Source organism: Colius striatus, chromosome 3 (genome assembly GCF_028858725.1).
Source record: "Colius striatus isolate bColStr4 chromosome 3, bColStr4.1.hap1, whole genome shotgun sequence".
Taxonomy (NCBI): Eukaryota; Metazoa; Chordata; class Aves; order Coliiformes; family Coliidae; genus Colius; species Colius striatus.
Genome location: NC_084761.1, coordinates 55,930,193 through 55,956,179, shown reverse-complemented (window position 1 = coordinate 55,956,179; position 25,987 = coordinate 55,930,193). Strand labels below are relative to the sequence as shown.

Sequence of the window (25,987 nt, the reverse complement as noted above, 5' to 3'; positions counted from 1 at the left end):
AATACTTGTGGTGTTTGATATTTGCATCACAACTTTGCTGACAAGCTGATGAGACCGTTTACTGTAGAGATGCAGGCATAATTATGATAACCTTGTTTTTAATCTTTCTTGGTAGGATTTTGGAGATGATGGGTCCTTGTACATTACTAAGGTTACCACAACTCATATGGGAAACTACACCTGCTATGCTGATGGCTATGATAAGCTCTATCAAACTCATATTCTCCAAGTGAATGGTAAGGAAAAACATTCTAATTACTAAATCATAAGACACTTGAATTTGGATTTTATTAAGCAGATCTGTTGTTGTCGTTTTGGGGTTTTTTTTAGTTGCAGCTTAACAGAAGAAGAGATACAATATTTTTTTTCCTTATTGTTCTCATATAAAAAACCTTACAAACCAGTAAAAGAGAACCATATGAGTAATAGTTATTAAAAAGAGTAAAGATAGTCCAGAGGACTTGCTCTGCATTGTGAATTGTTCACCTGTGAGGACTTTTAGTATGTCATCTGCAGAATAGTAAGTGGGTTTATATATACAGATAAAGTAAAATTTAATATTAGTTTAGTCATTCTGGAGAGCACACTGGGAAAAAATAAGAGCATAGGTTTCTTCTGTTCAAACTGTTGTCTTTAATACATTTAAAAAATGCACTACCCTGAAAGTTTTATCGTTAGCATGAACGTCTAAATTCACATTCACATCTTGAAATCTAATCATGATTTTACTAGATTGACTTGAGACATCTTGATCTGAAATCTTGATCTTGACATTTTCAAGCTCTGCATTGAAAATTGAAAACACTGCATCTGTTCAAGCTCTAAGGACCACTTTCCTGAACTCCATACTTGAACAAAACTTTATTGTTAATGCTGCCCTGAAGAAAAGCCTTTCCCTATTCTTGAACAGTTGTACCCTCTCCTAGTTCTTTTTCCTGTACATATTGTTTTCTAAGTTATTTTAAGCACTTGATCTCCTTCACTGATGAAGAGTCCAAAGGTCCTACTGATATCCCATTTAGAGTCCTTTTGTTTGTTTTTTTAGTGATCTTGTGCTTTCCTGTTATTTTAATGTTCATGTTTATCTTTGACTCTTGAATTTATGCTTCTGCAGTAAATTACCAGTATTTGTCATTCCATGTTGGTACTTAATGCTATCCAGAATCATGCTCGAACTCAATCTTCTGCAAATTTACTTTATATCAAGAAGTTCTAACTTCCTTCTGAAGCATACTCTAGGCCCATACTCTAGACCTAGTTTCTTGGCCACTGCTGTAGCTGTCATTCTTTGTTTTGTGAATTGTCAGTTGCACAAACCCTTACTACAATTGACTTTTCTCAACATCTCTTTCCAAAAATGCTGAAGTTTTTTTTTTTTGCCATGTCTTCCCATCCGACCCTCAAAAATTTCTAAATAAAATGTCTTCCCTGAACTAATACATAGTAATGTTTCCTCCTTCAAAATTTTCTTCAGAGATTGTTTTCTGTTATTTAAAAGTCAAATAGCAAATACTGTCTAAACTAGTGAGAAGAATGAACTGCTGTTTACTCATATTTTAATTCCTGCACATATAGCAAATTTATTGGTGTGTTGAACACATTAGAAGGTCCTTGTCCAACTTTTTCCTGTTTTCTATGTCCTGTTTAATTAGAAAAATCATAACCTTGTCAACATGTTCCTTACCTATTCCAATTTGTTAACATTCCCGAAGAAGTTTGTTGCAACAGTTAAAATAATAGGATTTTTCTTGTTTAGTTCAGTTCAGTTAACAATGAAGGTTTTCTGCAAGACTAGAAAATCAAGAAATATAATTTGTGAGAGGTGGAAGATGAAAATTGTAGATATTTTTTATGACAAAGTGTCTGTCAGGAAATTGTATTTTTTGTTTGGAAACCACTGTAAAACCTTTATGGTGCCAAAGGCAATCACTACTATTACTTCTGTATATCATTCATAAAAATTTAAAGATGTCCAAACAAATTGACTAGTCCATGTTTACTCTCCTCAGATAGCTGCTGTTGTACAAGTTGGAACAGGAGTGGTACTTTTCTACACGATTTTGGATGTTGATTTTTTTGGGAAGCAAGGAAAAGGGGAAAGGAGTCCCTTTGAGCAATAGGATCATTTGCTGTGGATAAATGGAGTTAAACCCATTGAGATTAAAGGTCAAATGAACAGCTCTTCCACAGTTTAGATCTGTACTCTAAGCAGTAATCTTCCTAAGAACAGGCATGATGGTCAGTACTTGTAGCTATAATAATGACTAATTAATATAATAATACTTGTGTTAACAGGAGAGTTGGACAAAAGGTTAATGAGATAATGCAGCTTCATTGATCAAAAGGATTAAATGTGAATGTTCAATGAGAGCAATAAAATTAGATTTTTAATTTCTTTCTTGATTTCCATCTGTATCAATACATATATATTTAGAAAAAAAAAGTTTCTATCTTTTACATCAACTAGTTTGCAAATATTATATATATAATTTGGATGTAATTTTATTTTATAATTAAAATATTTGGGATTTTTTTTTAGCTTTTAATGAATAATGGGCTTTTGGAGTCTTAACAGTACAGATAATTAGCACTGTAAAAGGTGTTTTATAGTGCAAAAATTCGGTCTAATCTTAGAAAAATACTACAGTAAATATTGTAAGCAATATTATAACAAGTGGGAAATTAACCCTTTTTAACCCCTCCGTCTCCAAAATTACACAGTTCTAATGAGACAGAAGTAACTATTTCATTAAATAATACTAATTATTAACATTTACATCATACTTTAAAATTTTAAAGTGTATAATTTCATAACTATATGATTCTGAAACTATATAACTATGTGAATCCGAGCCTAACTGATTTTTATTATTTTCTCTATATCGGCGATACTGAAATTCATTCCAGCAGATACTTTACTGTTGTTGACATCACATATCATAAAACCCATTAATTAAAAAATCTATTCTCAGAAAAAAAGATAGATGTGTATAATCATCTTTATTTTCACTGAAGAGGAGCTATGTAAACATCAACTCCATGATTTGGGTTTGTTAAATCAGTCTTTGCCTAATTTCAGGAGTATTTCTATTGTTTCCCGTACACTCATTCATTAGTATCTGAGGCTTTTTCACACTCGCTTTTCAAAAATTCATATGGGAATACTGATAGAATTCTTCTGAACAAAGTTGTGTATGGTGATTTCATGGCTTAGGCCCACCTAGGAACAAAGGAGCATGATCAGCCATAAGTACCAAGGGCCCTTGGAACCTGCGAAGGACAGGGAGGGCTCACTTGCCACATATGGTCCGGGGCAAAACAGACAAGGCTACTCACCTTGGGGAAGAAAAAAAAAATAAAGTTAATCTGTCACCAACCAGAAACATAGCAAAGAGAAAACAAGACAGAGTGTCACGATAATGAAGAGCACAATCAGCCCTTTAAGACCACCTGCCCCCTGTCCCTCCCCTCTTCACAGGCTCGGACACCTCATCCTGGTGTCCTTATCTGGTTCTACCCTGAGTGGCTCATGGGGACAGGGAATGAGGGCTTCAGTCACTCTTTTCCCAATGGCTCCTGTCATTCATTTCTCCTCAAGGCAGGCAGGCTCCTCACCAGTCCTCCATGCTCCACCATAGGGTCCCTCACACACTGGACAGTACTACACGGGCTGCGATCCTGAAGGCTGCAACTCCTCTCCCCTCCAGTGTGTGTCTCTGTGGCCCGCAGGCCCTCCAAAACGGCCTGTGCCACGGCCACCTCCTCACATAGTCTCCTGCCCATCTGGGCGCACTCACCTGGAGCTGCAGGTGACTATTAGTCCTGCCATTGCCCTCCAAAGGGAAAAGCTACGCTTTTGATGCAAGTTACAGAGGAGTCTCTGGTCCGGCACTCCTACTCCATGTTTTCTTGACTATGAGGTCCGCATGATCGCCTCCATCTTGTTCTACTCCACCTCCTTTTCTGGCTCAGGTTTCTGTTCTTAAATAGTGACGGCAGAAGCTCCAGAATGGCCTGGCTGGGCTGCAGGTAGGTGTCATGGTTTGACATGGAGTCATTTCTGATTAAGGGGGAAAGGGCTGTAAAGATGGCTCCTGTAAGAAGTTGCTCAAAACTCTCCCTAGCTCTGAGCCAGACCCACTTCTGGGGCTGAGCGAATTAGGCCCCTCTACAGTCACTTTTTAAGAAGACAGAAGAGGAGGGTTCTTCCTTCTTACTATTCCTTCTTCCTTCTTTTGTGGCTGGTGGTGTTGCAAGGAGCTGGAAGAGAGAGAGAAGCGACCATGTGGACCACAAGGTCAGTGAGGGAAGAGAGGAGGAGTTGTGCTAGAGCAGAGACTCCTCTGCATCCTGCGGAGAGGACTGGTGAAGCAGAGATTTGTTTACACTTTGTAAAAGACCCCACACCATGGGCTGTGACTATGCCCAGTGGAGGCCGTGTCCTGTGTGAGGGACCCCATATTTGCAGAAGCCACAGTTGTTGGGAAGAACCCACACCAGAGAAGTTCATTAAGGACTGTGACCCATGGTAGGGACCCCATATTGGGGCAGGGGTAGAATGCAAGAAGTCATCCTTCTCTGAGAAGAAAGACATGACAGAAACTATCTGTGAGAGACTGACCACATCTCCCATTCCCTATCCCCCCGAGCTGTTGAAGGGGAAGGAGCTAGAGATATTAGGAGCAATGAGCTGAGCCCAGGAAGAAAGGATGGGTGGGAGCAGGAGATCTTAAAGTGCTGGTTATAATTTTCTCATCATCCTACCCCCTTTTTGCTTTTGATCTGTTCTGTTTCTAGTAGGTATTAGAATAAACTTACCTACTTTCCTCTCTAAGTGGAGTAGTGGAGTCTGTTTTGCCCAGAACAATAATTGACTGTGAGCTCTCCCTGTCCTTGTCTCAAAACATAACATCCTTGGTTATTCTTTTTCCTCCCAGTGAGCAAGAGACTGCTTCATTGCTGGCTGGGCAAAACCATGACACTGGGTCCACCTTAGAGCCGGGAGATGTTTTGAGGACTACTTACTGGGACAAAACTACAGCTCCCTGCCTCTATTACCAAACAAAAAGCAGTTCCACACAATCCCATGACAGGTGTTTAGAGCAAAAAACCTGTGACAAACTCAGATATTCTTGTAATATGCCCTTTGATGGTGCTAACATATTCTTTTACCCACTTTATACAACAGAAGTGTATACATCATTTAAGTGAAAAAAATGGAATTTTAATAATAATAAACCAAGATTTTTTTCCTAATGTTAATGTTACTGTTTATGTTAAATGAAGTGTTAAAGAAATATTATTAGAAAATATTTATCTTAATTTTAATTACTGTTCTTAGGATTACTTGAATGTAATATCTCCATCTGACAGAAAAAAGAAAGTCTTTAAAACTGCTGTTGAAAAAGCTGAAATACCTAGAATTTTTGTATTTTCTGGTTAACTCGGTGTTTATCAAACTACAGTCCATGCTATCCATAACAAGAGATGTTCCTATCTTTTAGTATGTTGGCTGTTATAGACATGATACCTAGATGAATTTGAATAGTCTTTTTTTTGTAACTCAGTTTTTCTGTTTTACAACCATATACATGTCATAGCCTAGATTTTTCAAAGTGTAAATTCAAGGAATTTCACTCTTGGGAAGCTGTTTCTAGACAAACAAAATGCCATTAGCCACATTACAAACAAAAAGGAGGACTGCCTTCAAATTCAAACTTTCACTAAAACGGTGTGAGTTTATAGTGCATATTACAAATCAACTTAAATGTAATACTAGTGTAACATTTTTCTTTATGTATTAACAATGATATTGCTCCTTGAGCTTTCACATTGATTTACAAGTCAAGTTCTTTGCAGAGAAGTGACAAGAATTTTACCCACCTTAGTTCCCAGACAAAATGAAAAAAGTTTTGATACCTTAAGGTGAAAAAAAGGAGAGTCCAGACGCTCAGCCAGATATAAATCAGTGATTTATAGTGTCTGGAGAATTGGTTACCATGTTTGTTTTTCCAAACAAAATATCTTGGTTTAATCAAAAAGATGAGTTATCACATACAGCAATAGAAGAACCAAGTTCACTGTGCGTATTCTGTGTTTATATCTTAAATACACACATTCTCCCCAGATTGCATACATCTTGAACAGACTCTTTTATCCACCACCCCCCAAGTTAGACCAGACTGAAATAATTTTCATGTGCTTTTATGAAAATAGTAAGATGTATTGAATAGTATTGAATAATATTCGCCCTATTTGAAACAAATTCTCACATGGATTTTTGCATTGAATGCTAAGAGGAGCTGCTAGAGAGAGTTCAGCGCAGGGCCACCAAGGTGATGGAGTGGAGCATTGCCCTTATGATGAAAGACTGAGGGAGCTGGGGCTTTTCAGCTTGGAGGAGACTGAGAGGTGACCTCATTAATGTTTACAAATATGTAAAGGTATTCTCAATGATGACTAGTGATATGACAAGGGGCAGTGGATATAAAATGGAACATAAGAGGTTTCAATGAAACATAAGGAAGAATTTCTTTACTGTGAGGGTGATGGAGCACTGGAACAGGCTGCTCAGATGGGTTGTGGAGTCTCTTTCTCTGGAGATATTCAAAACCCACCTGGCTGAGTTCCTGTGTGACCTACTCTAAGTGGTCCTGCTCTGGCAGGGAGGTTGGACTAGATGATCTTTCGAGGTCCCTTCCAACTCTTAAGATTCTTTGATTCTCAACACTGTCTTTTTAACCTGTGTAGTGACCTCTCCCTTATAAAGCAGAATAACACACCTCTTTGAAAGTCAACATGAACAATCACATTATTTGTGTACTTAAAATTTTCTTTCCTATAATATTTATGGTCAGTTACACAATAAAGTGATTTAAATGAACCCAAAGAATTTACATCAAACTTGTCATATGAAATTGAGTTAAGTCGACTGAGTCCACACTGCATTAGTATATTAATTGCCTGTATGCCTCAGTTGCACAGTTCTTGGTGGCATACTACATGTAGGCTCCAGGGTAATATGAAACATATTATAATACAAAACAAGTGTTGAAAAACTTTTCTAGTTACACTGAAAACCTGTCAGACACAGATGTACTGATGAAAGTGGGAAATAGCAGCAAATGGAGGAAAGACAGGGCAAAAAATAACACACTCACTAAAGTCTGACAAGGTGGGGTAGTTAGATACCCACAAGTTTTTCTATACAATGAAAATATTCCACTGACACAAAAAAGACAAGAAATATCCTATCATAGGTAGCCAAAATGCAATGATTGGTAATGCCTTGCTGTTGCTCCTCAAAGTTGTGTTGCTCAGGTTTTTGAGAGTGTGTTTGACAAGTCTGTTTCTAAGGGTATGGAAGCTCCTTGCTTTTCTTGAGGCAAGGTGAAGAAACAGTGTTTGGCTTTGATGCAGTGGGAAATCTGCAATGTGGCATAGGACACATATAAGACCTTCTGTCAAAGAATGCTGAATGGAGAAGACATGAAGATTGGATCCTAGGAAGTAAAGCAGAGTAAGACTGGGAGCTGAGGTGCTGAAAGAGGTTCAGACAATCTAAGCATACAGTTGAGTGGGGCTCAACCTTAGGAACACAGTGGGGAAGGCAGTCTCAGTATGGAACACACAAATCCTGTGGGAGATGAGACAGAACAGCAAAGAAGTAGAGGGGGAACAGCAATGAGAATCTCAGGTGTGAGATGAAAAGTAAAGATCTGTGTCCATAAAAACAAAGTCCCTTCCAGAAACTCAACAGAAACATTAAATCCCCAATTTTTTGTATACTCTAGTCCTCAGCTGGTAGTCCAAGCAACTAGCAGCCATCATTTTCACATTTTTAATCTTCCTCCTTGTACTTTATTTATATTTTTTCAGTTTATGTATTTGAGTTATGTGTAATTTACTGTGTATATTATTTCAAAAGATCCTCATCTCTAAATGGGTTTTAAAATATTCCTCAAACCTAGTGATTTTTTCATTCTATCTGAAATGCAGTATGTTTGTGTATTTCTTTCAAGGTAGAAATATGAGGCATTTTTATGCTGTAATAAGACAACATGCTGGGATGTGTCTTGTAAACAGTTGGATAGCATTTGAAAATATTTAGTCTTGTGCCAAAATAGACACAGTTCATTTTTGATCTTGTTAGCTTCTTTTGTTATCAACTGATACTTCATATCAAGCCATATTTTGTGACACCAGATAACTATTCCATATTTTTAAAGCCACATTAAACAAAACTTTGGAGAATAGGAAGTATGCTTCTTTAACCTTCATTACAGTTATTTTCTTCTATTCTTAGAAACAACCTCAAGCAATAATTATTCATCTAAAAAGTCTACACAGAAAGATTTTAAAATCTTGCATAATTATTGATTACCACCAGTGGTATGTCCACTGTGGTGTCATATGCCCTCTCTCAGTCAATATTGATGTGTGGTAGCAGATTTTTAGTTGGTAAGCATATACTGCAGCAAGTTTTCAAACCGTGGAGAAGTGATGTCAATAATTCTTATATTTTGCTAATAATGAAATTCAGAAGACTAGTTTTATAGATGTTCTGTTTAACATTTTTGTTAATGAACTGGATGATGGAGCAGAGTTGTGCCTTCAACAAGTTTGCAGATGACACCAAACTGGGAAGAGTAGCTGATACATCAATACATCATGCCATTTTACCATTGAGAGGGAATTTGATAAGCTGGAGAAACAGACTATCAGGAGCCTCATGAGGTTAAACAAGAAGTGTAAAGTCCTTCACCTGGGGAGAACAACCCCATGCGCCAATATATTCTGGGGTGAGCTAGATGGAAAGCAGCTACGCAGAAAAGGACCTGAGGGTCCTGATGGACACTAAGTTGTATATGTGCCAGCGATTTGACCATGTGGTAAAAGAAAGAAAGTGGTATCCTGGGTGCAGGAGGTCCAGTCTGAACATCAGAAAACACTTTTTATTACCATGGGGATGACCTAACACTGACACAGGTTGCCCAGAAGGATGGTAGAGTCTCCCCCCTTTGAGGTGTTCTAAAACTTTGATACAGTCCTGAGCAACTGGCTCTAGGTGGTCCAACTTGAGCACAAGATGATGTCCACAGATCCCTTTCAACCATTATGTGATTCTGTGATTACGTGTTTTATACTGATAAAATGGATTCCTCGTAGGAGTTTTGGAGAGGGGAAAGGTGGACATGAAGTGTAACAGAAAATATTTGTGAAACAAGATAATTAACATCTCTATACATCATGTCACAATTTACTGGTTGCACATTGTATTTTATAAAGAAATTTAAGGAAAAATAAAAACCTTATGACCCAACCCCAAACAACTGAATTAGAATTCTGACTGTTCATTGGTACCACAGGCAGTGAAAAGAGATTTTTCTTGCAGAACGCTCTCTTTGCTTCATAAATTTACTGTGGTAGAGTTCAGCATCGAGTCACTAAATATGTGACTAATACCACATCTGTATATTGTTATATATATAGCTGCAGGAGTCTTAAGAATTGCTCATAATTATTTTTCTTAATGTGAACATAATACTCTTCTCCACTAAAATATACTCATTTTCTGCCTTCAGTTCCACCAGTTATCCGAGTCTATCCAGAGAGCCAGGCAAGGGAGCCAGGTGTGACAGCTAGCCTTCGATGCCATGCTGAAGGTATTCCCAACCCACAACTTGGTTGGCTGAAGAATGGAATTGATATAACTCCAAAGTTATCCAAACAGCTAACTCTTCAAGGTAAAGATGCATATTTATTGTTCTCTGCAGATTGTAAACTCTTTATCAGTGCATTCTTTCTATACCAGCTGTCTTTCTTACATAGTTTAAACCAAGGATTGAAGTCTAGGCTAAAACATTTCAGAAGATGTCTTACAGGCAGGATTACCAGTACATGCCAATATGCTTCTCTCTATTCAAAGATGAGCAGTTTCTCAGTAGAGCAAGCAGCCTGAGTCCCAACCTAGTATTACAGTTTGTCACTATAACTATATTCAACACCAGTACTTGAATTGGGAAGCAATGATTTTGCCTGTAAAGATTTATTCTAATTCTGATATTAATCCAGTTATTTTTCATGGGTCCAGATTTAAATTTAAGTCAGAACATGGACCAAATTTTATCTTTGCTGAACCTCAGTTGAAAACAGAAGTTTTTTGACTAATAAGAATCTCTTTGAAGCTGATCGTGGAAAGCACAAGAGAAGAGATATCTGAGGTAGATTTTCTGTCTTCTCAGAGGTCTCAGCAGTCCTCCAGAGGAGTTCAAAGAGGCTGAAAAAAAAATCCCCAAACCCAGCAATAAAATCAAATAAAATAAATTCTTACTTTAAATCAACCTGTCTATGAATCTTATTTGAATTTTCAAGGCTTAGCAAATTCAATGAAACACCAAGAACTAAACCTTCTAGCTTCTGCAGTCCTTCTGGTGATTTTTGATCTTCTGTAGGAAGAAAAATCTCATACTGCCAGTGTTCCCTTCAAAATCTTCACTCATTCATCTGCAAAATCAGGATGTGTGTTAGGATCAGACAACAATCAGACTGCAGTGTAAAAAACATTGGGACAGGCAAATGACAAATGCTTCCTGAAGAAAATCTTACCCTCTCTATAGATGTCCTAGTCCTCTGTTCTTTCATGGCACTCTCTCCTGGATATATGCAAACAATTTCCTTGCAGAAACAATTTCTACCATAGCGGCATTCTGTTAATTTCTCCTGTAGGGAGGAATGTATTTGAATGTATTTGTTGAAATAAATATTTGAAAGCATTGCATTTTTCCTAATATTTTTCCAGTTTAAACTATCTATGCACTAGCTTCAAGCAAAAGGTAGTCAGAAGGAGTATTACACAATAACCCAATGTCTCTTCTAGTCCTTATTTTAGGATACCTACAATGTTGGGTTTGTAAAATAGATCCTAAAGTTGAACAACTTATGTTATATTTAAAATGTCAGGAATAATTGATCACTTCATTATTCACATCATATTATTTAAAAGACCACCCTTGCCAGTGAAACCTGAAGTGTTTATTGACATTACTACTCAAGCTGACATACTACTCCTGAAGTGGTTTCCACAGACTCCTTTGCTGATGTAGGAGTAAAATTCCAATTGCTTGTTTTCTTGTTGCACTGCATTCACATAAAAACAAAACCAGGTGCCTCTGGTCACTAGAAACAAATAATTTTCTTTACATTATTACTTATGTTGAAATTTTAGCCTATTATGCTCCATGGAAACCTGGGTTATTTTGTTTAAAGCCAGTGATAGTGTTAACTGACCAAATGCAACAAAATTAAAATGTAGGATTTACTGGATTTTAAAGACAACTATGGTCATTTAAACATATATAAAATCTGAGCCTGATATTTGACTCTGAATTGCAAAATTGGCTTAGGTATTCCAGGTATCTGTTAAATGAATAATAGTGCATGTAATTCACTAGCCAGTTGAATACTTTTGGATTAGTTTGGCATGCCTCCAAGTTATGAGCTCAGGAACAAAAATGGTTTAATTAGTATGAGCAGATAAAGCCTTCTGAATTTATAATATGAAAGCAGTGTAGCATGTCTGCATGTTGAGTTTTTCCTCTCCTTTCAGCAAATGGTAGCGAGGTTCACATTAGCAATGTGCGCTATGAAGATACGGGAGCATATACTTGTATTGCAAAGAATGAAGCGGGGGTGGATGAAGACATTTCTTCTCTCTTTGTAGAAGATTCTGCTCGAAAGACACGTAAGTATTAGAAGTGTAAAAATACGTGTAGGCCTCACTTAAACAGTATTATTTATAATAATACGTATTATTTATTTAGAAGTAAAACTAATCTGTTATTCATTTTGTGAATGTACATGTTTTTCACATTTTCACATTAAAATTTGGATAGTTTCCTCGTGATAAATTTGTTGCACGTGAAAGGAATTTGAAGCACAAAGGAGTGCCTAAATAAGGCAAAGCAATAGTTCCGGTGTGGTTTCCAGGTGTTTCTGGGGATATGGGAAGAAGACCTTTTCCGGTCCTTCTTCCTGTGTGTCCTTGAGATATACCAAGAGTCAAACTTGGCCAGCAACATGAGAGTTATCACTGGACTTGATATCAGCTTCTGGAGTGCTCTGCAGATCCAGATCAGGTCCAGCCTCTCCATGTTGTCTTATATCTGGATAACTATGTGTCTCCAGAAATATTTTAGCAGCAGTGTTTACTTGCTGAGTTGGGAGTTCAATGTGCCAAAGAAATCTCTGTCACTAGCAAAAAGTATCTTTCTTTATTCTCTGTTGAGAATACCCTAATTATCTATTATTTGTCTGCTTAAATATTTATTTATTTCCTCTTCCCTTTTTTCCCTCTGCTCACAAAAACAATGTTCCTGAGTTTACACTTCATCCATTTGGTTTTGCTTTCTTGTTGTTTTTGATTGGTTTGTTTTTTTTTCTTTAAAATCTGTTACTTTAATTAATACTACATAGTCATTGGAGCTACATCTAGTAAAATGGTAGTTATTTTACTACGGAATCCAGTTGAATTAACTTAAGGCATTACTATTTATCTAGAAGCTTATTCAACAGCACCAAGTACTCGACAGAAGATACTAGAGGCACAATTAGTAGCACTGCAAAAATCTATCTGACGCTTCCTTTCACAAGACACTGAGTTCAGTTACGTACAGGTTTATTAAGCTTCAAATGTTTAAGAAGAAGTCTTCCATGCAGGAAAATTGTATAATCAAAATGTTAGTATCTTTACTTAGCTGCTTTCATTTACGCTAATTATAACTGTCATTTCAAAAGTCTTAATGTGTTGGGATTTTTTCAAGTGTCATGAAAATGACTGCTTCAGACATTTCTGAGAAGGCAGCTGAGGATAAATAAGTTGTTTGGTCATGCTGAATTTCTAATAATCTGGCATCAAGGAATAGCTACACCTATGTAAAACATTCTTTTCAGGATTTGTAATTTGATGGGATAATTTTAGATCAGCTAACTTGACAGAATTTGTGAAATTATCTGCTTTGCAATGAATACTGCTTGCAAATAAACTTCAACATTTACCAGCAGTAAGTTGTTCTGATGACCATAGCTATTGTCATGAAAGATTTAAATGAAGGTAGAATATAAAGCTAATAATTTCTAAGACAAATATTCCAAAAGACAGCATGCCTCCTTTCTGTAAGTCATTTACTTTGCAAGTTCTATGTTATATGTTGAAAGGGTATATTTTACCACTATATTCTTTCACGTTTGAGTATATTTCCTAAAAACTGGTGGATGTTTATGTATGCATATAGTACATAGCGTCATAATTATTCAAGTATAAATGCAGAAGAAAATTATATGAGATACTTACCTTGATACTCTGATTTTCTCACTGTCTCAGAAACCTATTTCTGTATATGCAAGATGTATGCTAATAAAAAAAGCAGTAACTATCAGTATCATTATCACAATTACATGCATAAAGTACATTCTCAGATATAAATTTTGATATATACAGAAAAAAAGCTTCTGTTTAAACCAGTAGTCTCTTTACAGGAAGAAGTTTCTAGTATTAGAAAACTGAAATTAAAAGGTTTTATCATTAATTCTTCTCTGCTTTTTTTTTTTTTTAAATATATATATATATCTCCCAAACACTGGTTCATGAAGCAAATTAGGGATTATTAGGGAAGAAAATAACACAGGTAAAACCACTTTCCTGGATAGGAGCTTTTGTTTCCCCACCCACACATTTTAAATACAATGCTACAACTACTGTAACTAAAAGCCTGTTGTTTAGGTCACAAGTCATGTTTTTAAAAATGTCTAAATAAATGTCTCTGGTGGTATAAATGTGGTTTCATATGATCTGTTCTGATACAAATTATACTTGTCATCGATAGCATTTTTATAATTATTTTTTCTTTTATCCCCCTTGAAGAGAATAGATGTCTTTACTCTTAAAATCTTTTTTATTATTGTTCCTTACTGTAATACATCCTTCTAGAAATCTTGTGATATAGCTTTAAACAAAAGTAGAACAGATTTTTAGTAGCTTGTCAGCTAGTCTGGGCTTGTCTACTTTTTAAATGTCACGTAAGGTAAAAAAGGTAGCAAAGTAAAAGCGTTTCTGAACACTGAGCTAATTTGCTATTGAGAAGATATTGAGAACTTTTACAGTGGACTTCTAAAATATAAACTGCAATTGCACTGCATTTGGCATGACAGTAATTTTATAAGCCACATAATGAATGCAGAATATGGTACCATGTTTTCCAGAGTATGCATTTTATTTCCTACAAAATTTAATAGTCAAAGGAAGTATTCTCTTTTGTATTTCTCTGAACCATTGTTTATATGCATATGAAAGTGGTTTTTTGTTTTAATACTATTTTGCATAAGAAGCTAGTTGGGAGTTATCTCATTTTCAACACATCCCAAATTTTTTATGTGGAAAACACAGTAAAATATAGTGCTTTAAGAAAAATTTAATGTGTGTAGCAGAAAGGGTACGACTATCTCATTCCTTTAGAGTGAAAGCTCCTAAGAGAAAATCTTACATTTTCTGGCAACTGCCTAGATTAAAACCAGTGCCGTTACTGAGAAGTACATTGTTAAATGTAGCTTTCCTTCACCTGTGTATCTTAAAATGTTATTAGGTTGTTAGGTTTTCAAAATTCACAGCATTGGTTACAGAGGCATCTAGTGCAAAGTAGAAATACATAGAGTATGACTTAGGGCATATGTCAGGACATTGTTTATTTTAAAGTTTACAGTTTTGGAAATTCAGTTCCTAAGAAAAGTCAATATGCATTGATGATTCATCAAGATGGTAGAGATAGAGATAGAAAGGAATGGAAAATACTGTAAAAGTGCTTTGTCATCGACATATGTTCAGTAGATGCCAGCACTGAACTCTGAACTGTTGTTCTGTTACACATGGGTAATTTTCTTAACAGTAGATGACAGTCTCAAGAATAGCTTGGCCTCTTCTTAGCACATTAACTTTTTCCAGTGTGCACTAAGAGAAAAACTTCTGAAAATATGCTTGCATTTTGCCATTTTCTCAGGTGAGAGGAATTAAATATTCTTTAAAATACCTTATCTTCAGCATTGTTATTTACCAGTTAACTCATTCTGTAGCTGAAACTTGATATACTTAATATCTGTGTCCAAACACCTGGAAACTTTTTACTGGATTTGTGAATTTGTAATGGAAATTTTTAATTTACATCACTTATATAAACACCTGTTGTAAATATTGATGGTATATATCTGGTGCTGTCTATTATCAGATCCTCTTTAATTTCTCTGATGTTTACTATTTAGATTGAAGCATTCTGTTATTACTATCTGTCTCAAAGAATAGCTTTTTTGTTGCTTTTAATTTTTAATGTTTCTGTTAATATACTATAGCTACTCTTGAAACAGGTGTTAGGAAGAAAGTATTGTTTTACTTATGTTAAAAATGCTACCCATTTTACCGAGAGCTTTTTACATTACAATCTACAGCATGATATTGGTGGTTCTTGCAGGGAGATTGTCACATATAGCAAAAATAATGATTTTTCTGATATTTGTCACTGTAAGTCTCCAAGCAATCAGTGATTTATGTAGTGGATGTACACTCTTGGTAGAGTTCCAAAGATCCCATTCACACTCAATAGACCTATGCTTTAGGACTATGAGAACAAGTAGATTCTTCATGTAACTGCTTTTTCTTTGCTCTTTGAGTTTTTGTGTACATAAACGTAAGGATAACTTTCTTCTTATGCTCCTTGCCTCATGGCTTCTTGAGTGGTCCTCCAAATAGCATCCAAAGAAAGGTTAGGTACGAAGAAATATGACTGAGTAAATTGGAGAACTGAGAGAAACTTAGGAAAAGGGACAATGGAAGAGGCCAATAATGTGAGAAAATGAGAGAACACAGCAGCAGCAGGTGATAAAGGACAGGTGAATGAGAACATCTAAACAATGAAGCAGAAAGAATGAGAGGGAAAAGGGATAGGAGTACTTCGGCAAAATGATGTCTTAAAAGTTACATAATAATCCTCACTAAGATGTGGAGTTGCATATAGAAGTATCTAGTAACTTTAATGTCACTAAATGTCTGTGATCACACAGCAGCAGTGTATAACTTTTACTGCGGTTGCTCCATTTTAAGACTGGTGGAGAATAGCACTACTTCTAGTACAAATTAAAGCAAACAAGAGAGATATCTCAGAAGACCGAACTTTCTGCAGTATTAGTAAGGGGAACACGTTATTTAACATCACTTTTAAAATAACATACTGGACTACAAACCTACATTAAAGGAAAACATGAAAATATAAAAAAGTAGACAAAAGAAGATTTGTATTTAGAAACAGTCTATAGAGTTACGTAATTTTGATAACATACGTGTGTGTGTCATGTTTAGTATCTTTGACAGAAGGTAGTTGAATTCCTCAATCTAAGCATCTAAATGCAATTTTATTAATTGAACTTTCAGTAATTTTTCTTCAGGCTTTGAAATATGCTGCTTCTATGTCAGACCTGATGAAGGGCTTCTGTTTATGAAAGCCTGTCTACTTTTCCAACAACACCAGTTACTGCAGAGGCAATTGTGAAGAGCATGACTATCTGCTTGAGAACATCTGTGAACCTGGTGGAAGGTTACTATTAGATGCTCCCACAGCCTTCTCCTCCAGGCTGAACAAACTTAGTTCTCTCTTTTATAATGTAATCTCCCTTCTTATTTCCAGCACAATCCTTGCTGCAGACTTTTTAGATTTTGTAATTTCTGTTGGAAAAGCTATATTTCAATCTGAGAAAATTTAGCCTTAAGCTGAAAGGAAATGTTTCATGAAAATGCTCTACTATAACCAGAAACTACTTCTAATCATTAAGATATTTTATACAAATAGAAAACTTTTTTTTTAATGCTTTTCCCACTAGATATTAGCCTCTTCTGTATCAATTAACATCTTAGATTCATAAGATGAAAAAAATCTCATCTGTGTTTCTTGTACCTTCTCAATTGAATCCTTATATATCTTTTCAGAACATTAATTTTAAAGTATTAGGACTTTGGTAGTCAACAAGAGTCTTGCAGCATGTACAGTGAATAGATCTGTATGTTCTACTGCTATACAGTAACATCTCAAATATTTCTGAATGCAAGAACTCTGCTGTTTTAATTCTCTAGAGATTGGAAACATTTTTTGTGCCGTGAATTCCGTTTTCTCTCAAGTTTGCCATTAAAGCCATTGAGAATGAGGTAGCAGGTATGGGTGATAGCTGGATAACCCCTGTGATGACTGGTATAATATTCTAGGCATTAACGATCTGGTCTAAATATCATTGCAGATAGTAGGATCTCCCCTACTGTCATGATCCTATAGTAATGCCTGAGAGAACTTGTTTGTGTTGGAAGGAGTTTCTGGCATAATCACATTTGTAATACAAATGGGAGTTTAGAATCTGGTTTAATTCCAACATAGCTTGATATTTCAGAACATGTATTTCATGGATTCACAGATTTAACCATATTGGAACTATTTCATTTAACTTTCTTCTATCTTCTCTCTTTCAAGACATTGCATCCTGTTCTGCCTCAATACAGATGTGAAGCTTTGTTTAGCTGAAGTACATCTACCCAAGTTAGAGACACAGAGAGTCAGATAATCCATTGTTTATTTCAGTGTTTTCCTTTAGTAATTAATCAGTTTCACTAATATAGAATACTGCTTAGTTTCCAATTTGAAGCAGTTTTTCCTTCAGTTTCTGCCTTTGATTCTAACTTTTCCAATAAATTGACTTCTCAAGCATTCTTGCCTTATGAATATACCATCATTAAATAATGATTACTTTATCTCATACACACAAAAAAAGAAGTTTCTCCTAATAAAACACCATAGGATTCAAAAGGTCTTTTTTGCTTGTGGAATGTCATTTGTTTTTTGAGGGTTTTTTTTGTTTTCTTAAAAACATGAAAGCAAAAAAAAAACCCTAGAGCTGCTCTTAGCAGAAGCAAATGTATTATTTGTTTCTTCAATTTTCTGGAGATAGAATATATTTATTTGGTATTGTTTTTATTCTACATCCACTAATCTCTCATTTTCCACTAGTATCATCAACAGTGGCCGGTTATGTTTCTATGTTTATCTACCATATGCCCTATATCCTATCAGACATCACTTGCCAAATCCTTCTTCTTTCCACTTGTCTCAGCTCCACAGAGTAGACATAGTCTACATTATAATTCCCTAGATGTTGCATTTGGCTGCAACAAAATGGAATTTAATTTAGAGATATACTTGAAAAACTGATTCAAAAAACCTTTGGAAACTGTTGCTGTTTATCATACTAGGTAATTCACACACTTCTTAGGAGGCTATTTTATGATTGTTTACAGATCATTGATGAAAAGGCTTAAGACACACTACTCATTGGTCTGGACATATTCAAGCACTGTTTTCTTTACCTTTTACTAATGATTTAACGGGGAAAACCAGTTTTTCAGATTAATAAATCTGATAATTTTTAATTCCATTAACATGTACTTTACTATTTTTACATAAATCTCATTTTAATTTTATTCTGTGTTAATGAATCAGGTATTTAGCAAAATTCTGGGTTACATCTATATGAATTTTTACATTACTAAACTTCTAAATGCATCAAAGAATATAATCAGATTTGTTTGGGAAGACCAGGTTTTCATTAGAACATATTAGCTGACCTATAATTATATTCTCACCCTTTGATTTCTTACTGAATTGCATTGTGTCAATGTTGTCTGTTCTTTTGTCTGGGACATATACCCCAGTCTAACTAGACTACAGCTGCTTGAGTTATTAAGTTTCAGGGAGTGGGAGAGCTACTAGGTGCATATGTAGTAATACCTCTCTTAAGCTTTATGATGTATTCTGAAATTTATTTAAAACTAATAATAGCAATGGAACAAACATCCAAAACAATTTTTAGCAAGTGTTTTTATGTACTTCATTTGAACCTGATTATTTTAATTGTTTTTCTTGACTACATATCAATTGCTCTTTTTTGTCTCTTTGTAAGGTAAAAAGTATTTATTCAGCCTCTCCCTTCAGTTTTTATCCTGTGTTTGTGCAAATACAGGACGAGAAAATTTCTAGAAGAATACTGTTAATGGAACATTGTAAAAAAAATATATATGGTTCATATCATTACAGTTTAAATATTGAATATCTCCTATATCACAGTGCTTTTCTTCTACGTTTATCAACCAATTGTGATGATTTCCAGGGCCTTTGCTACTGCATTGACATAATTGAATATTCACCTGATGGATCTTCTGTTAGCACAAAAATGAGATGTTAATTGTAACTAAGGATACTTCTTTTCTTAAGGACTGCTATTTATCTTTTTTGATAAACAGAATCTTTGTTGTAATACCCCAGCATCTCTGCAGTAAATTATAAAGGTATCTTTTAATTTCCTAGCTTGTAGTACATGCAGATGCAGCTTAAAGAACTCTCGAATCTTGTATTGTTATCTTTCTCCTCCATAATACCAGATTTGGCAACATCTAAAGCATGAGAACACAAATGACAAAGACAGCTCTGGTGCAAATTTTGTTGATGACTACTTTTGATAGTCACAAATACAGATTTGGATCAAATTAACTCCTAGAAGCCATAAGGCAAACCAAAATAATCAACTTGCTTTTGTTGAAATACTGTTGAAAGCCAAAGTGTTTAAATACAGAACAAATATATTTGACAGTGTGTATTGACAATATGAGTCTTGTGAGTCTTGTTCACTCACTATGGCACCACTGTATATTGCAAAGCAACTTCTCCTGCAGATTTTTTCACTTGGTCACAAAAAGCAGGATAAATATTATCCGCTTCATACACTCTGTCTTGGGGCTAAATTTAAAAAAAAAATACAAGATACCTGTTCTGTGCCATTAAGTAATTCTATTTCTGACTTTGCCTTTTCTATGTAATGTCATAGTCCTATCACCTAACAAGAGATTATGTCAGTAATGCTACTGACTTGACAGCTTTATGACCATTGTAAGCAGCCAGGCATCTCCACTGTCGTGAACTTGGAATGAAACTAAAAGCCTTTTGACTATGATTTATGGCCTAAATTCCCTCTGGAAGGCTTTATGCAACTTTAATATAATCTCCCTGTCAAATCTGATACTGAATTTTACCTATTTACCTAATTTCCTCAGAGGTATTTTTTGCCACCATTTCGTTTTTTGGCAGGGCTAAACAAGTTTGTACTTGTTGACAGCATTATAGGCAAAGACTTTATTTCAAATTTCCAAATATTGGGTAGAAATTCACCCTATGAATCATTTTTTTCTTCCTGTTACTATATATTAGATCCAACTTCAGCATAATTCATTTATTCTTATCAAATAGGAATAAAATTAAAAGTAGGTATATGTATAGATGTTTTCAATCTGCTTGATAGTTGAATTGAAGCAAAAAGTAATTCACCATATCCTTGTCTTTGCTTTTAACACTATTATTTTTTAAAATAAAAATGACAATTAAAATTTATGTGACTCAGCAACCAGATAGTAATGATGGTAGAGATTTACCCTGTAACACAAGCTGTGTTTTTCTACATGAGAGATAAACAGTAAGAGAATAGAAACATTGTTTTTATGATAGACATATGACTAACCGGAACAGCTGACAGTGATGGTGCCTATCAGTAGAATAAGTGGACAATATCTCTTTAAACATCTTGAAGTTGCTTTTTTATGCAGTCATAGTACTGCAGGTTATGGCTGAACAATTCTTAAAAATAATGTTGAATTCTGCACTTTTGCAATATGAATTTACCGCATCTTCCTCATTGTCCTATATTCTGTTAAACCTACTTGTGACCTCTTGACATTGTGGGATAGAAGACTTGGAAAGGTACAGTGGTTTCCTATCTGATGCTGCAATGTCTAGCACAATGTATTGATATGAAACTGTTGATTTTTATTAATCCTTTTCAAATATTATTTATTTATATTATGAGCAGTTGTATTTTGATAGAAAGTCAGGTAAAATGGTTACAGATTTTTAAATACAAAGCTTGTGTTTTAGTGGGACAAAACCTGAAATTTACAACAATAGTTCTATATTCATGAAGAATTTCCATTCAGAAAATATCAGTGGGGTTTTTTCCCACTTGTTTATTGGAATAATATATAATCATAGAATCACCGAATGGTAGGGATTGGAAGAGACCTTTAGAGATCATCTAGTCCAACCCCCCTGCAGAAGCAGGATCAGCTAGATCAGGTCGCATAGGAACATATCCAGACAGGTCTTGAAGACCCCCAAGGAAGGAGACTTCACAACCCCTCTGGGCAGCCTGTGCCACTGCTCCCTTACCCTCACAGTGAAATAGTTTTTTCTTATGTTTAAGTGGAACTTTTTGTGTTCCAGCTTCATCCCTTCATCCCTTTACCCCTTGTCTTGTTACTATCTACTATAGAAAAAAGGGATGTCCCAACCTCCTGACACCCACCCTTTAGGTATTTAGAAATGTTAATAAGATCACCCCTCAGTCTCCTCCACACTAAACAGCCCTATTTCCTGCAGCCTTTCCTCATAAGAAAGATGCTCCAGTCCTCTGATCATCTTTGTGGCCCTGCACTGGACTCTCTCCAGAAGTATCTGTCCCTCTTGAGCTGAGGATACCAGAACTGGACACAGTACTCCAGATGAGGCCTCATCAGGGAAGAGCAGAGAGGGAGAAGAACTTCCCTTGACCTGCTGGCCACACTCTTCTTGATGCATCCCAGGATGCCATTGGCCTTCTTGGCCACAAGGGCTCATTGCTGGCTCATGTTCAGTTTACTATCAACCAGGACTCCCAGGTCTCTCTCTGCAGAGCCCCTCTTCAGCAGTTCAACCCCCAGCCTGTACTGTTGCAGGGGGTTGTTCCTTCCCAGATGCAGGACTCTGCACTTGTCCTTGTTGAACCTCTTGAGGTTCCTCTCTGCCCAACTCTTGAGAGATCCCACTGAATGGCAGCACAGCTTTCCAGTGAATCAACCAGTCCTCCTAGTTTGGTGTCAGCAGCGAACCTGCTGAGGGTACAGTCTGTCCCCTCATCCAGGTTGTTGATGAAGATGTTGAACAAGACTGGCCCCAGAATCAATCACTGTGGAACTCCACTGGCCACAGGTGTCCAACTTGATTCTGTGCCATTGATCACCACCCTCTGGGCTCTGTCATTCAGCCAACTCTCGATCCACCTCACTGTCCACTCATCCAAGCCACACTGCTTGAGCTTTCTGATGAAGATGTTATGGGAGACAGCATCAAAAGCCTTGCTGAAGTCAAGGTAGATGACATCTGCTGCTCTCCCCTCATCTAGCCAGCCGATTATGCACACATAGAAGGCTATCAGATTGGTCAAACAGGATTTCCCCTTGGTGAAGCCATGTTGACTCCCCTTGATAACCATCTTATCCTTCATATGTTCAGTGATCACATTCAAGATGAGTTGTTCCATCACTTTTCCAGGGATGGAGGTGAGGCTGACCCACCTGTAGTTTTCCGGGTCATTCTTCTTGCCCTTTTTGAAGACTGGAGTGACATTGGCCTTTCTCCAGTCCTCAGGCACTTCAACTGTCCTCCATGATTGTTCAAAAATGATGGAGGCCAGCTCCCTCAGCACTCTAGGATGCATCCCATCAGGACCCATTGACTTAGAGCCTTAAGCTTGGGCAACAAGTCTTTAACCTCTTTACTTCCACCCAGGGCAAGTCCTCTGCTGTCCTGGCCATCCTGTTATCCTTGCCGGACTCGTCTTCCTGAGGGTCAGCCTTGGCCGTAAAGACTGAAGCAAAGAAGACATTCAGTACTTCAGCCTTCTCTGCATCCTCATACACCAGGGCACCCTCAGCATTTAGCAGCGGGCCCACATTCCCCCTCACCATCCTTCTGCTGCTGATGTACTTGAAAAATGCCTTATTACTGTCCTTAACATCCCTGGCTAAATTTAATTCTAGAAGGGCTCTAGCCTTCCTAGTTGCACCCCTGCATGCCCTGATAATGTTCCTATACTCTTCCCAAGAAGCCAGCCCGTTTCTACCTCTCATGGATGGCTGCTTTCTGCCTGAGTTGTCCTAGCAGATCCTTGCTCATCCATGGAGGCCTTCTACCTCCTTTTCCCCCTTTCTTGCGCATTGAGACACACTAATCCTGGGTTTAGAGGAAGTGGTGCTTGAAGACTGACCAGCTCTCATGGACACTTCTGTCTTCTAGAATCATATCCCATGAGATCCGTCCAAGTAGATCTTTGAAGAAGCCAAAGTCGGCTCACCTGAAATCCAGGGTCACAGTCCTGCTTTGTGTTCTGCCTCTTCCACACAGGATCTTGAACTCTACCATCTCATGGTCCCTGCAGCCGAGGTTGCCTCCAACCTTCACATCCCCAATCAAGCCCTCTCTATTTGTCAGTACCAGGTCCAGCAGCACACTCCTCCTTGTTGGTTCCTCGATCATCTGCGACAGGAATTTGTCATCAACAATCTGTAGGAACCTCCTGGACTGCGTGTGCTTGGCTGTGTGGCTTTGCCAGCAAATATCAGGCTGGTTGGAAGTCCCCCATGAGGACCAGGGACTATGATTGTGAGGCAGCTCTCAGCTGTTCATAGAAGGCCTCATCCACATCCTTCTGATCAGGTGGCCTGTAGCAGACTCCTACAACAATATCGCCTGCCTTGTCCTGGTCATTAATTTTTACCCATAAGCACTCTACTCTCTCCTCATCCCCACCCAGGCACAGTTCAGTACACATTAATTACTCCCTCACATAGAGAGCAGCTTGACCTCCATGCCTTGTCAGTCTGTCTTTCCTGAACAATACATAATCCTCCATGACTCTGCTCCAGTCATGGCAGCTGTCACACCATGTCTCTGTGACTGCAATGAGGTCGTGGCCCCGAATGCAGAAAAGATATCTTTCTCCTGTTTTTCCCTCTTCTTACAGACTTTTTGAACTGCAAAGTGCTCTTAGTGCAGCAAACTAGGAAATTTTTATGTTAAGGTTTTAATTGCTGTCCATTTTATTTGAGTGTCAATGCAACAAAATAACATTATTTGAAAACATTTTATTTAGCTTTCAGGAGCTTCAAGAGCCAGGAGAATAGAAAGAAAAATTTTTGATTGTTTAACCACACACATATAAAATAGACACAAAAGAATTACATTTTTAAATTTCAAAAATCTACAATTTTAAAAATTAATAGATTTCAAAATCTTGTTCAGTATTTTCTTGGATAATGACCACTGAGGCATGTGATAGTAGAGGGCAAACTGTTTCTAGAAGAAAATTAAGTATTGTACTTCAAGAACAAGTTTCTCTTATGAGTCATATTGCCCTGATCTTGTTTTTTATGGATATATATAATGTGCTGATTACTGATAATGTGAACATCTAGTTATATTGCCAAAATCAAGCAGAGAGCTACACTGAATCTCCAAACTCAATGAATGTCAATCTTACAAATATATATATATATATATATATACACACACACACTTTATTTCCAAGTGTTGTGCCTTAAATGTTTGGAAAAAAAAGTTGGGAGGAAGAACAGTGTAGTTGACACAGCTGAAAGCTTTGACATTAGCTGTTGACGCAGAAGAGTGAAGGTATTGACATTTATTACCAACATGATAAAGAGTAGGATGCAGAATTTATTTGGAAAGTGACATTGTAGTACTCTCTTACTCATTTAGTAACATAAATACCATGCATTTTTGTAGTTGTTTTTTCCATACAAAGAGGTTAGGAATCTGTACTGCTAATACATTCTCATGCAGAATTTCATGAAGTACTATGGGCAGAGTTTACTGAAAAATGTACAACCTATTACCATTCGGCCAACATAGAAAATTAATAACACAGATGAAGAGTGGGCTTTCAGATTTTGTGTTAGCTACTCATAATCAAAGGCTGGCTCAGAGCACAAAAGCATAGAACAGCTATATAAGGACCATGAAGAGTAATTTTTATGGAGCTGTAAGTGTGCTTAAAACAAAAAGGAAAAAAATGCTCTTTCAAGAAAACATGAATTCTCTTTTCTGCACTGGATAGATAGATGGAGGAGAGAGACACAGTGCAGGGTTCATCTTGGATGTCAATACAAAAGGCCCAACAACAGATGGTATAATAAAACAGCTGCTTCAATAAGATATAAGATGAATATAGATAAGAAGGAATAAGAGGAATATAGATAGTGAGTAAATCTTATGTTCCTTCTCATTCTGTGCATCTTTCATTCAAGCAGCATCAGATGAACTCTGGATAGTCTCCCACAGCATACTGCAGAGATCCTGGAGAGTTTCTTCTCTCCTTCCCATATGATGTTGCCTTTAATCTTGTATATCAAACAAAACCGGATATCTTCTGACAGGTTGCAATATTACCTCTGTCGTAACACCCACCAGTGTTCAGCATAGGCTTCTCAGGCCTTTACAAGGCCCAACATAGCACACGCAGCCTGCTCAAGATCACTGCTCTTTAAATACAATGTTTTCTGCAAGGCTGCAAGTACATCTGATATTGTTTAACTGTTTGCTTTGTGAATAACCTTGTTTTCATAAATAGGGAAACAGGGCACAAGAAAAAATGGTAGCATTCTGTCTTAAAAAGAGAAAATTTTACTGAGGTCTATCAATACTTATCTATTTTTACATCCCAGAGTTTATAAATATGTGAGAATTAAGTACACAGTTGGCTGAAGATGTTATTTTCTTTCTTAACCAAAAAGGAAGGTAAACGATATGTTACTTAGCATTCTTTCTGTCTACAGATGTTATACTTGTTCCAGCATTGCAATTTTTGTCTCTAGAGTGGACACCTTTGTTGAATAGAAGCTATTGGACTGATAAAAAAAATAAGTTAGGCTTCATAATGTGTATCAGGTGAGGTGATAGCTGTTCTTTAGTATTTTATATTGCAATCTTAAATAACATCTCATGTTTCTTCAAGCTGATTTGTTAATTTTAAA

The 25,987-nt window shown here is 36.6% G+C and overlaps 1 protein-coding gene across 3 annotated transcripts in view; it reads left to right on the top strand.

Annotated features, from left to right (window-relative positions):
* FSTL5 (follistatin like 5) overlaps window positions 1-25,987 on the top strand; it is a 296,370-nt gene that overhangs the window by 217,197 nt on the left and 53,186 nt on the right. For all 3 annotated transcript variants that reach the window (XM_061992991.1, XM_061992992.1, XM_061992990.1), the window contains exons 7-9: window positions 116-236; window positions 9,585-9,746; window positions 11,609-11,743. In XM_061992991.1, the coding sequence (XP_061848975.1) occupies window positions 116-236; window positions 9,585-9,746; window positions 11,609-11,743 (418 nt within the window). The remainder of the gene's footprint in view (window positions 1-115; window positions 237-9,584; window positions 9,747-11,608; window positions 11,744-25,987) is intronic.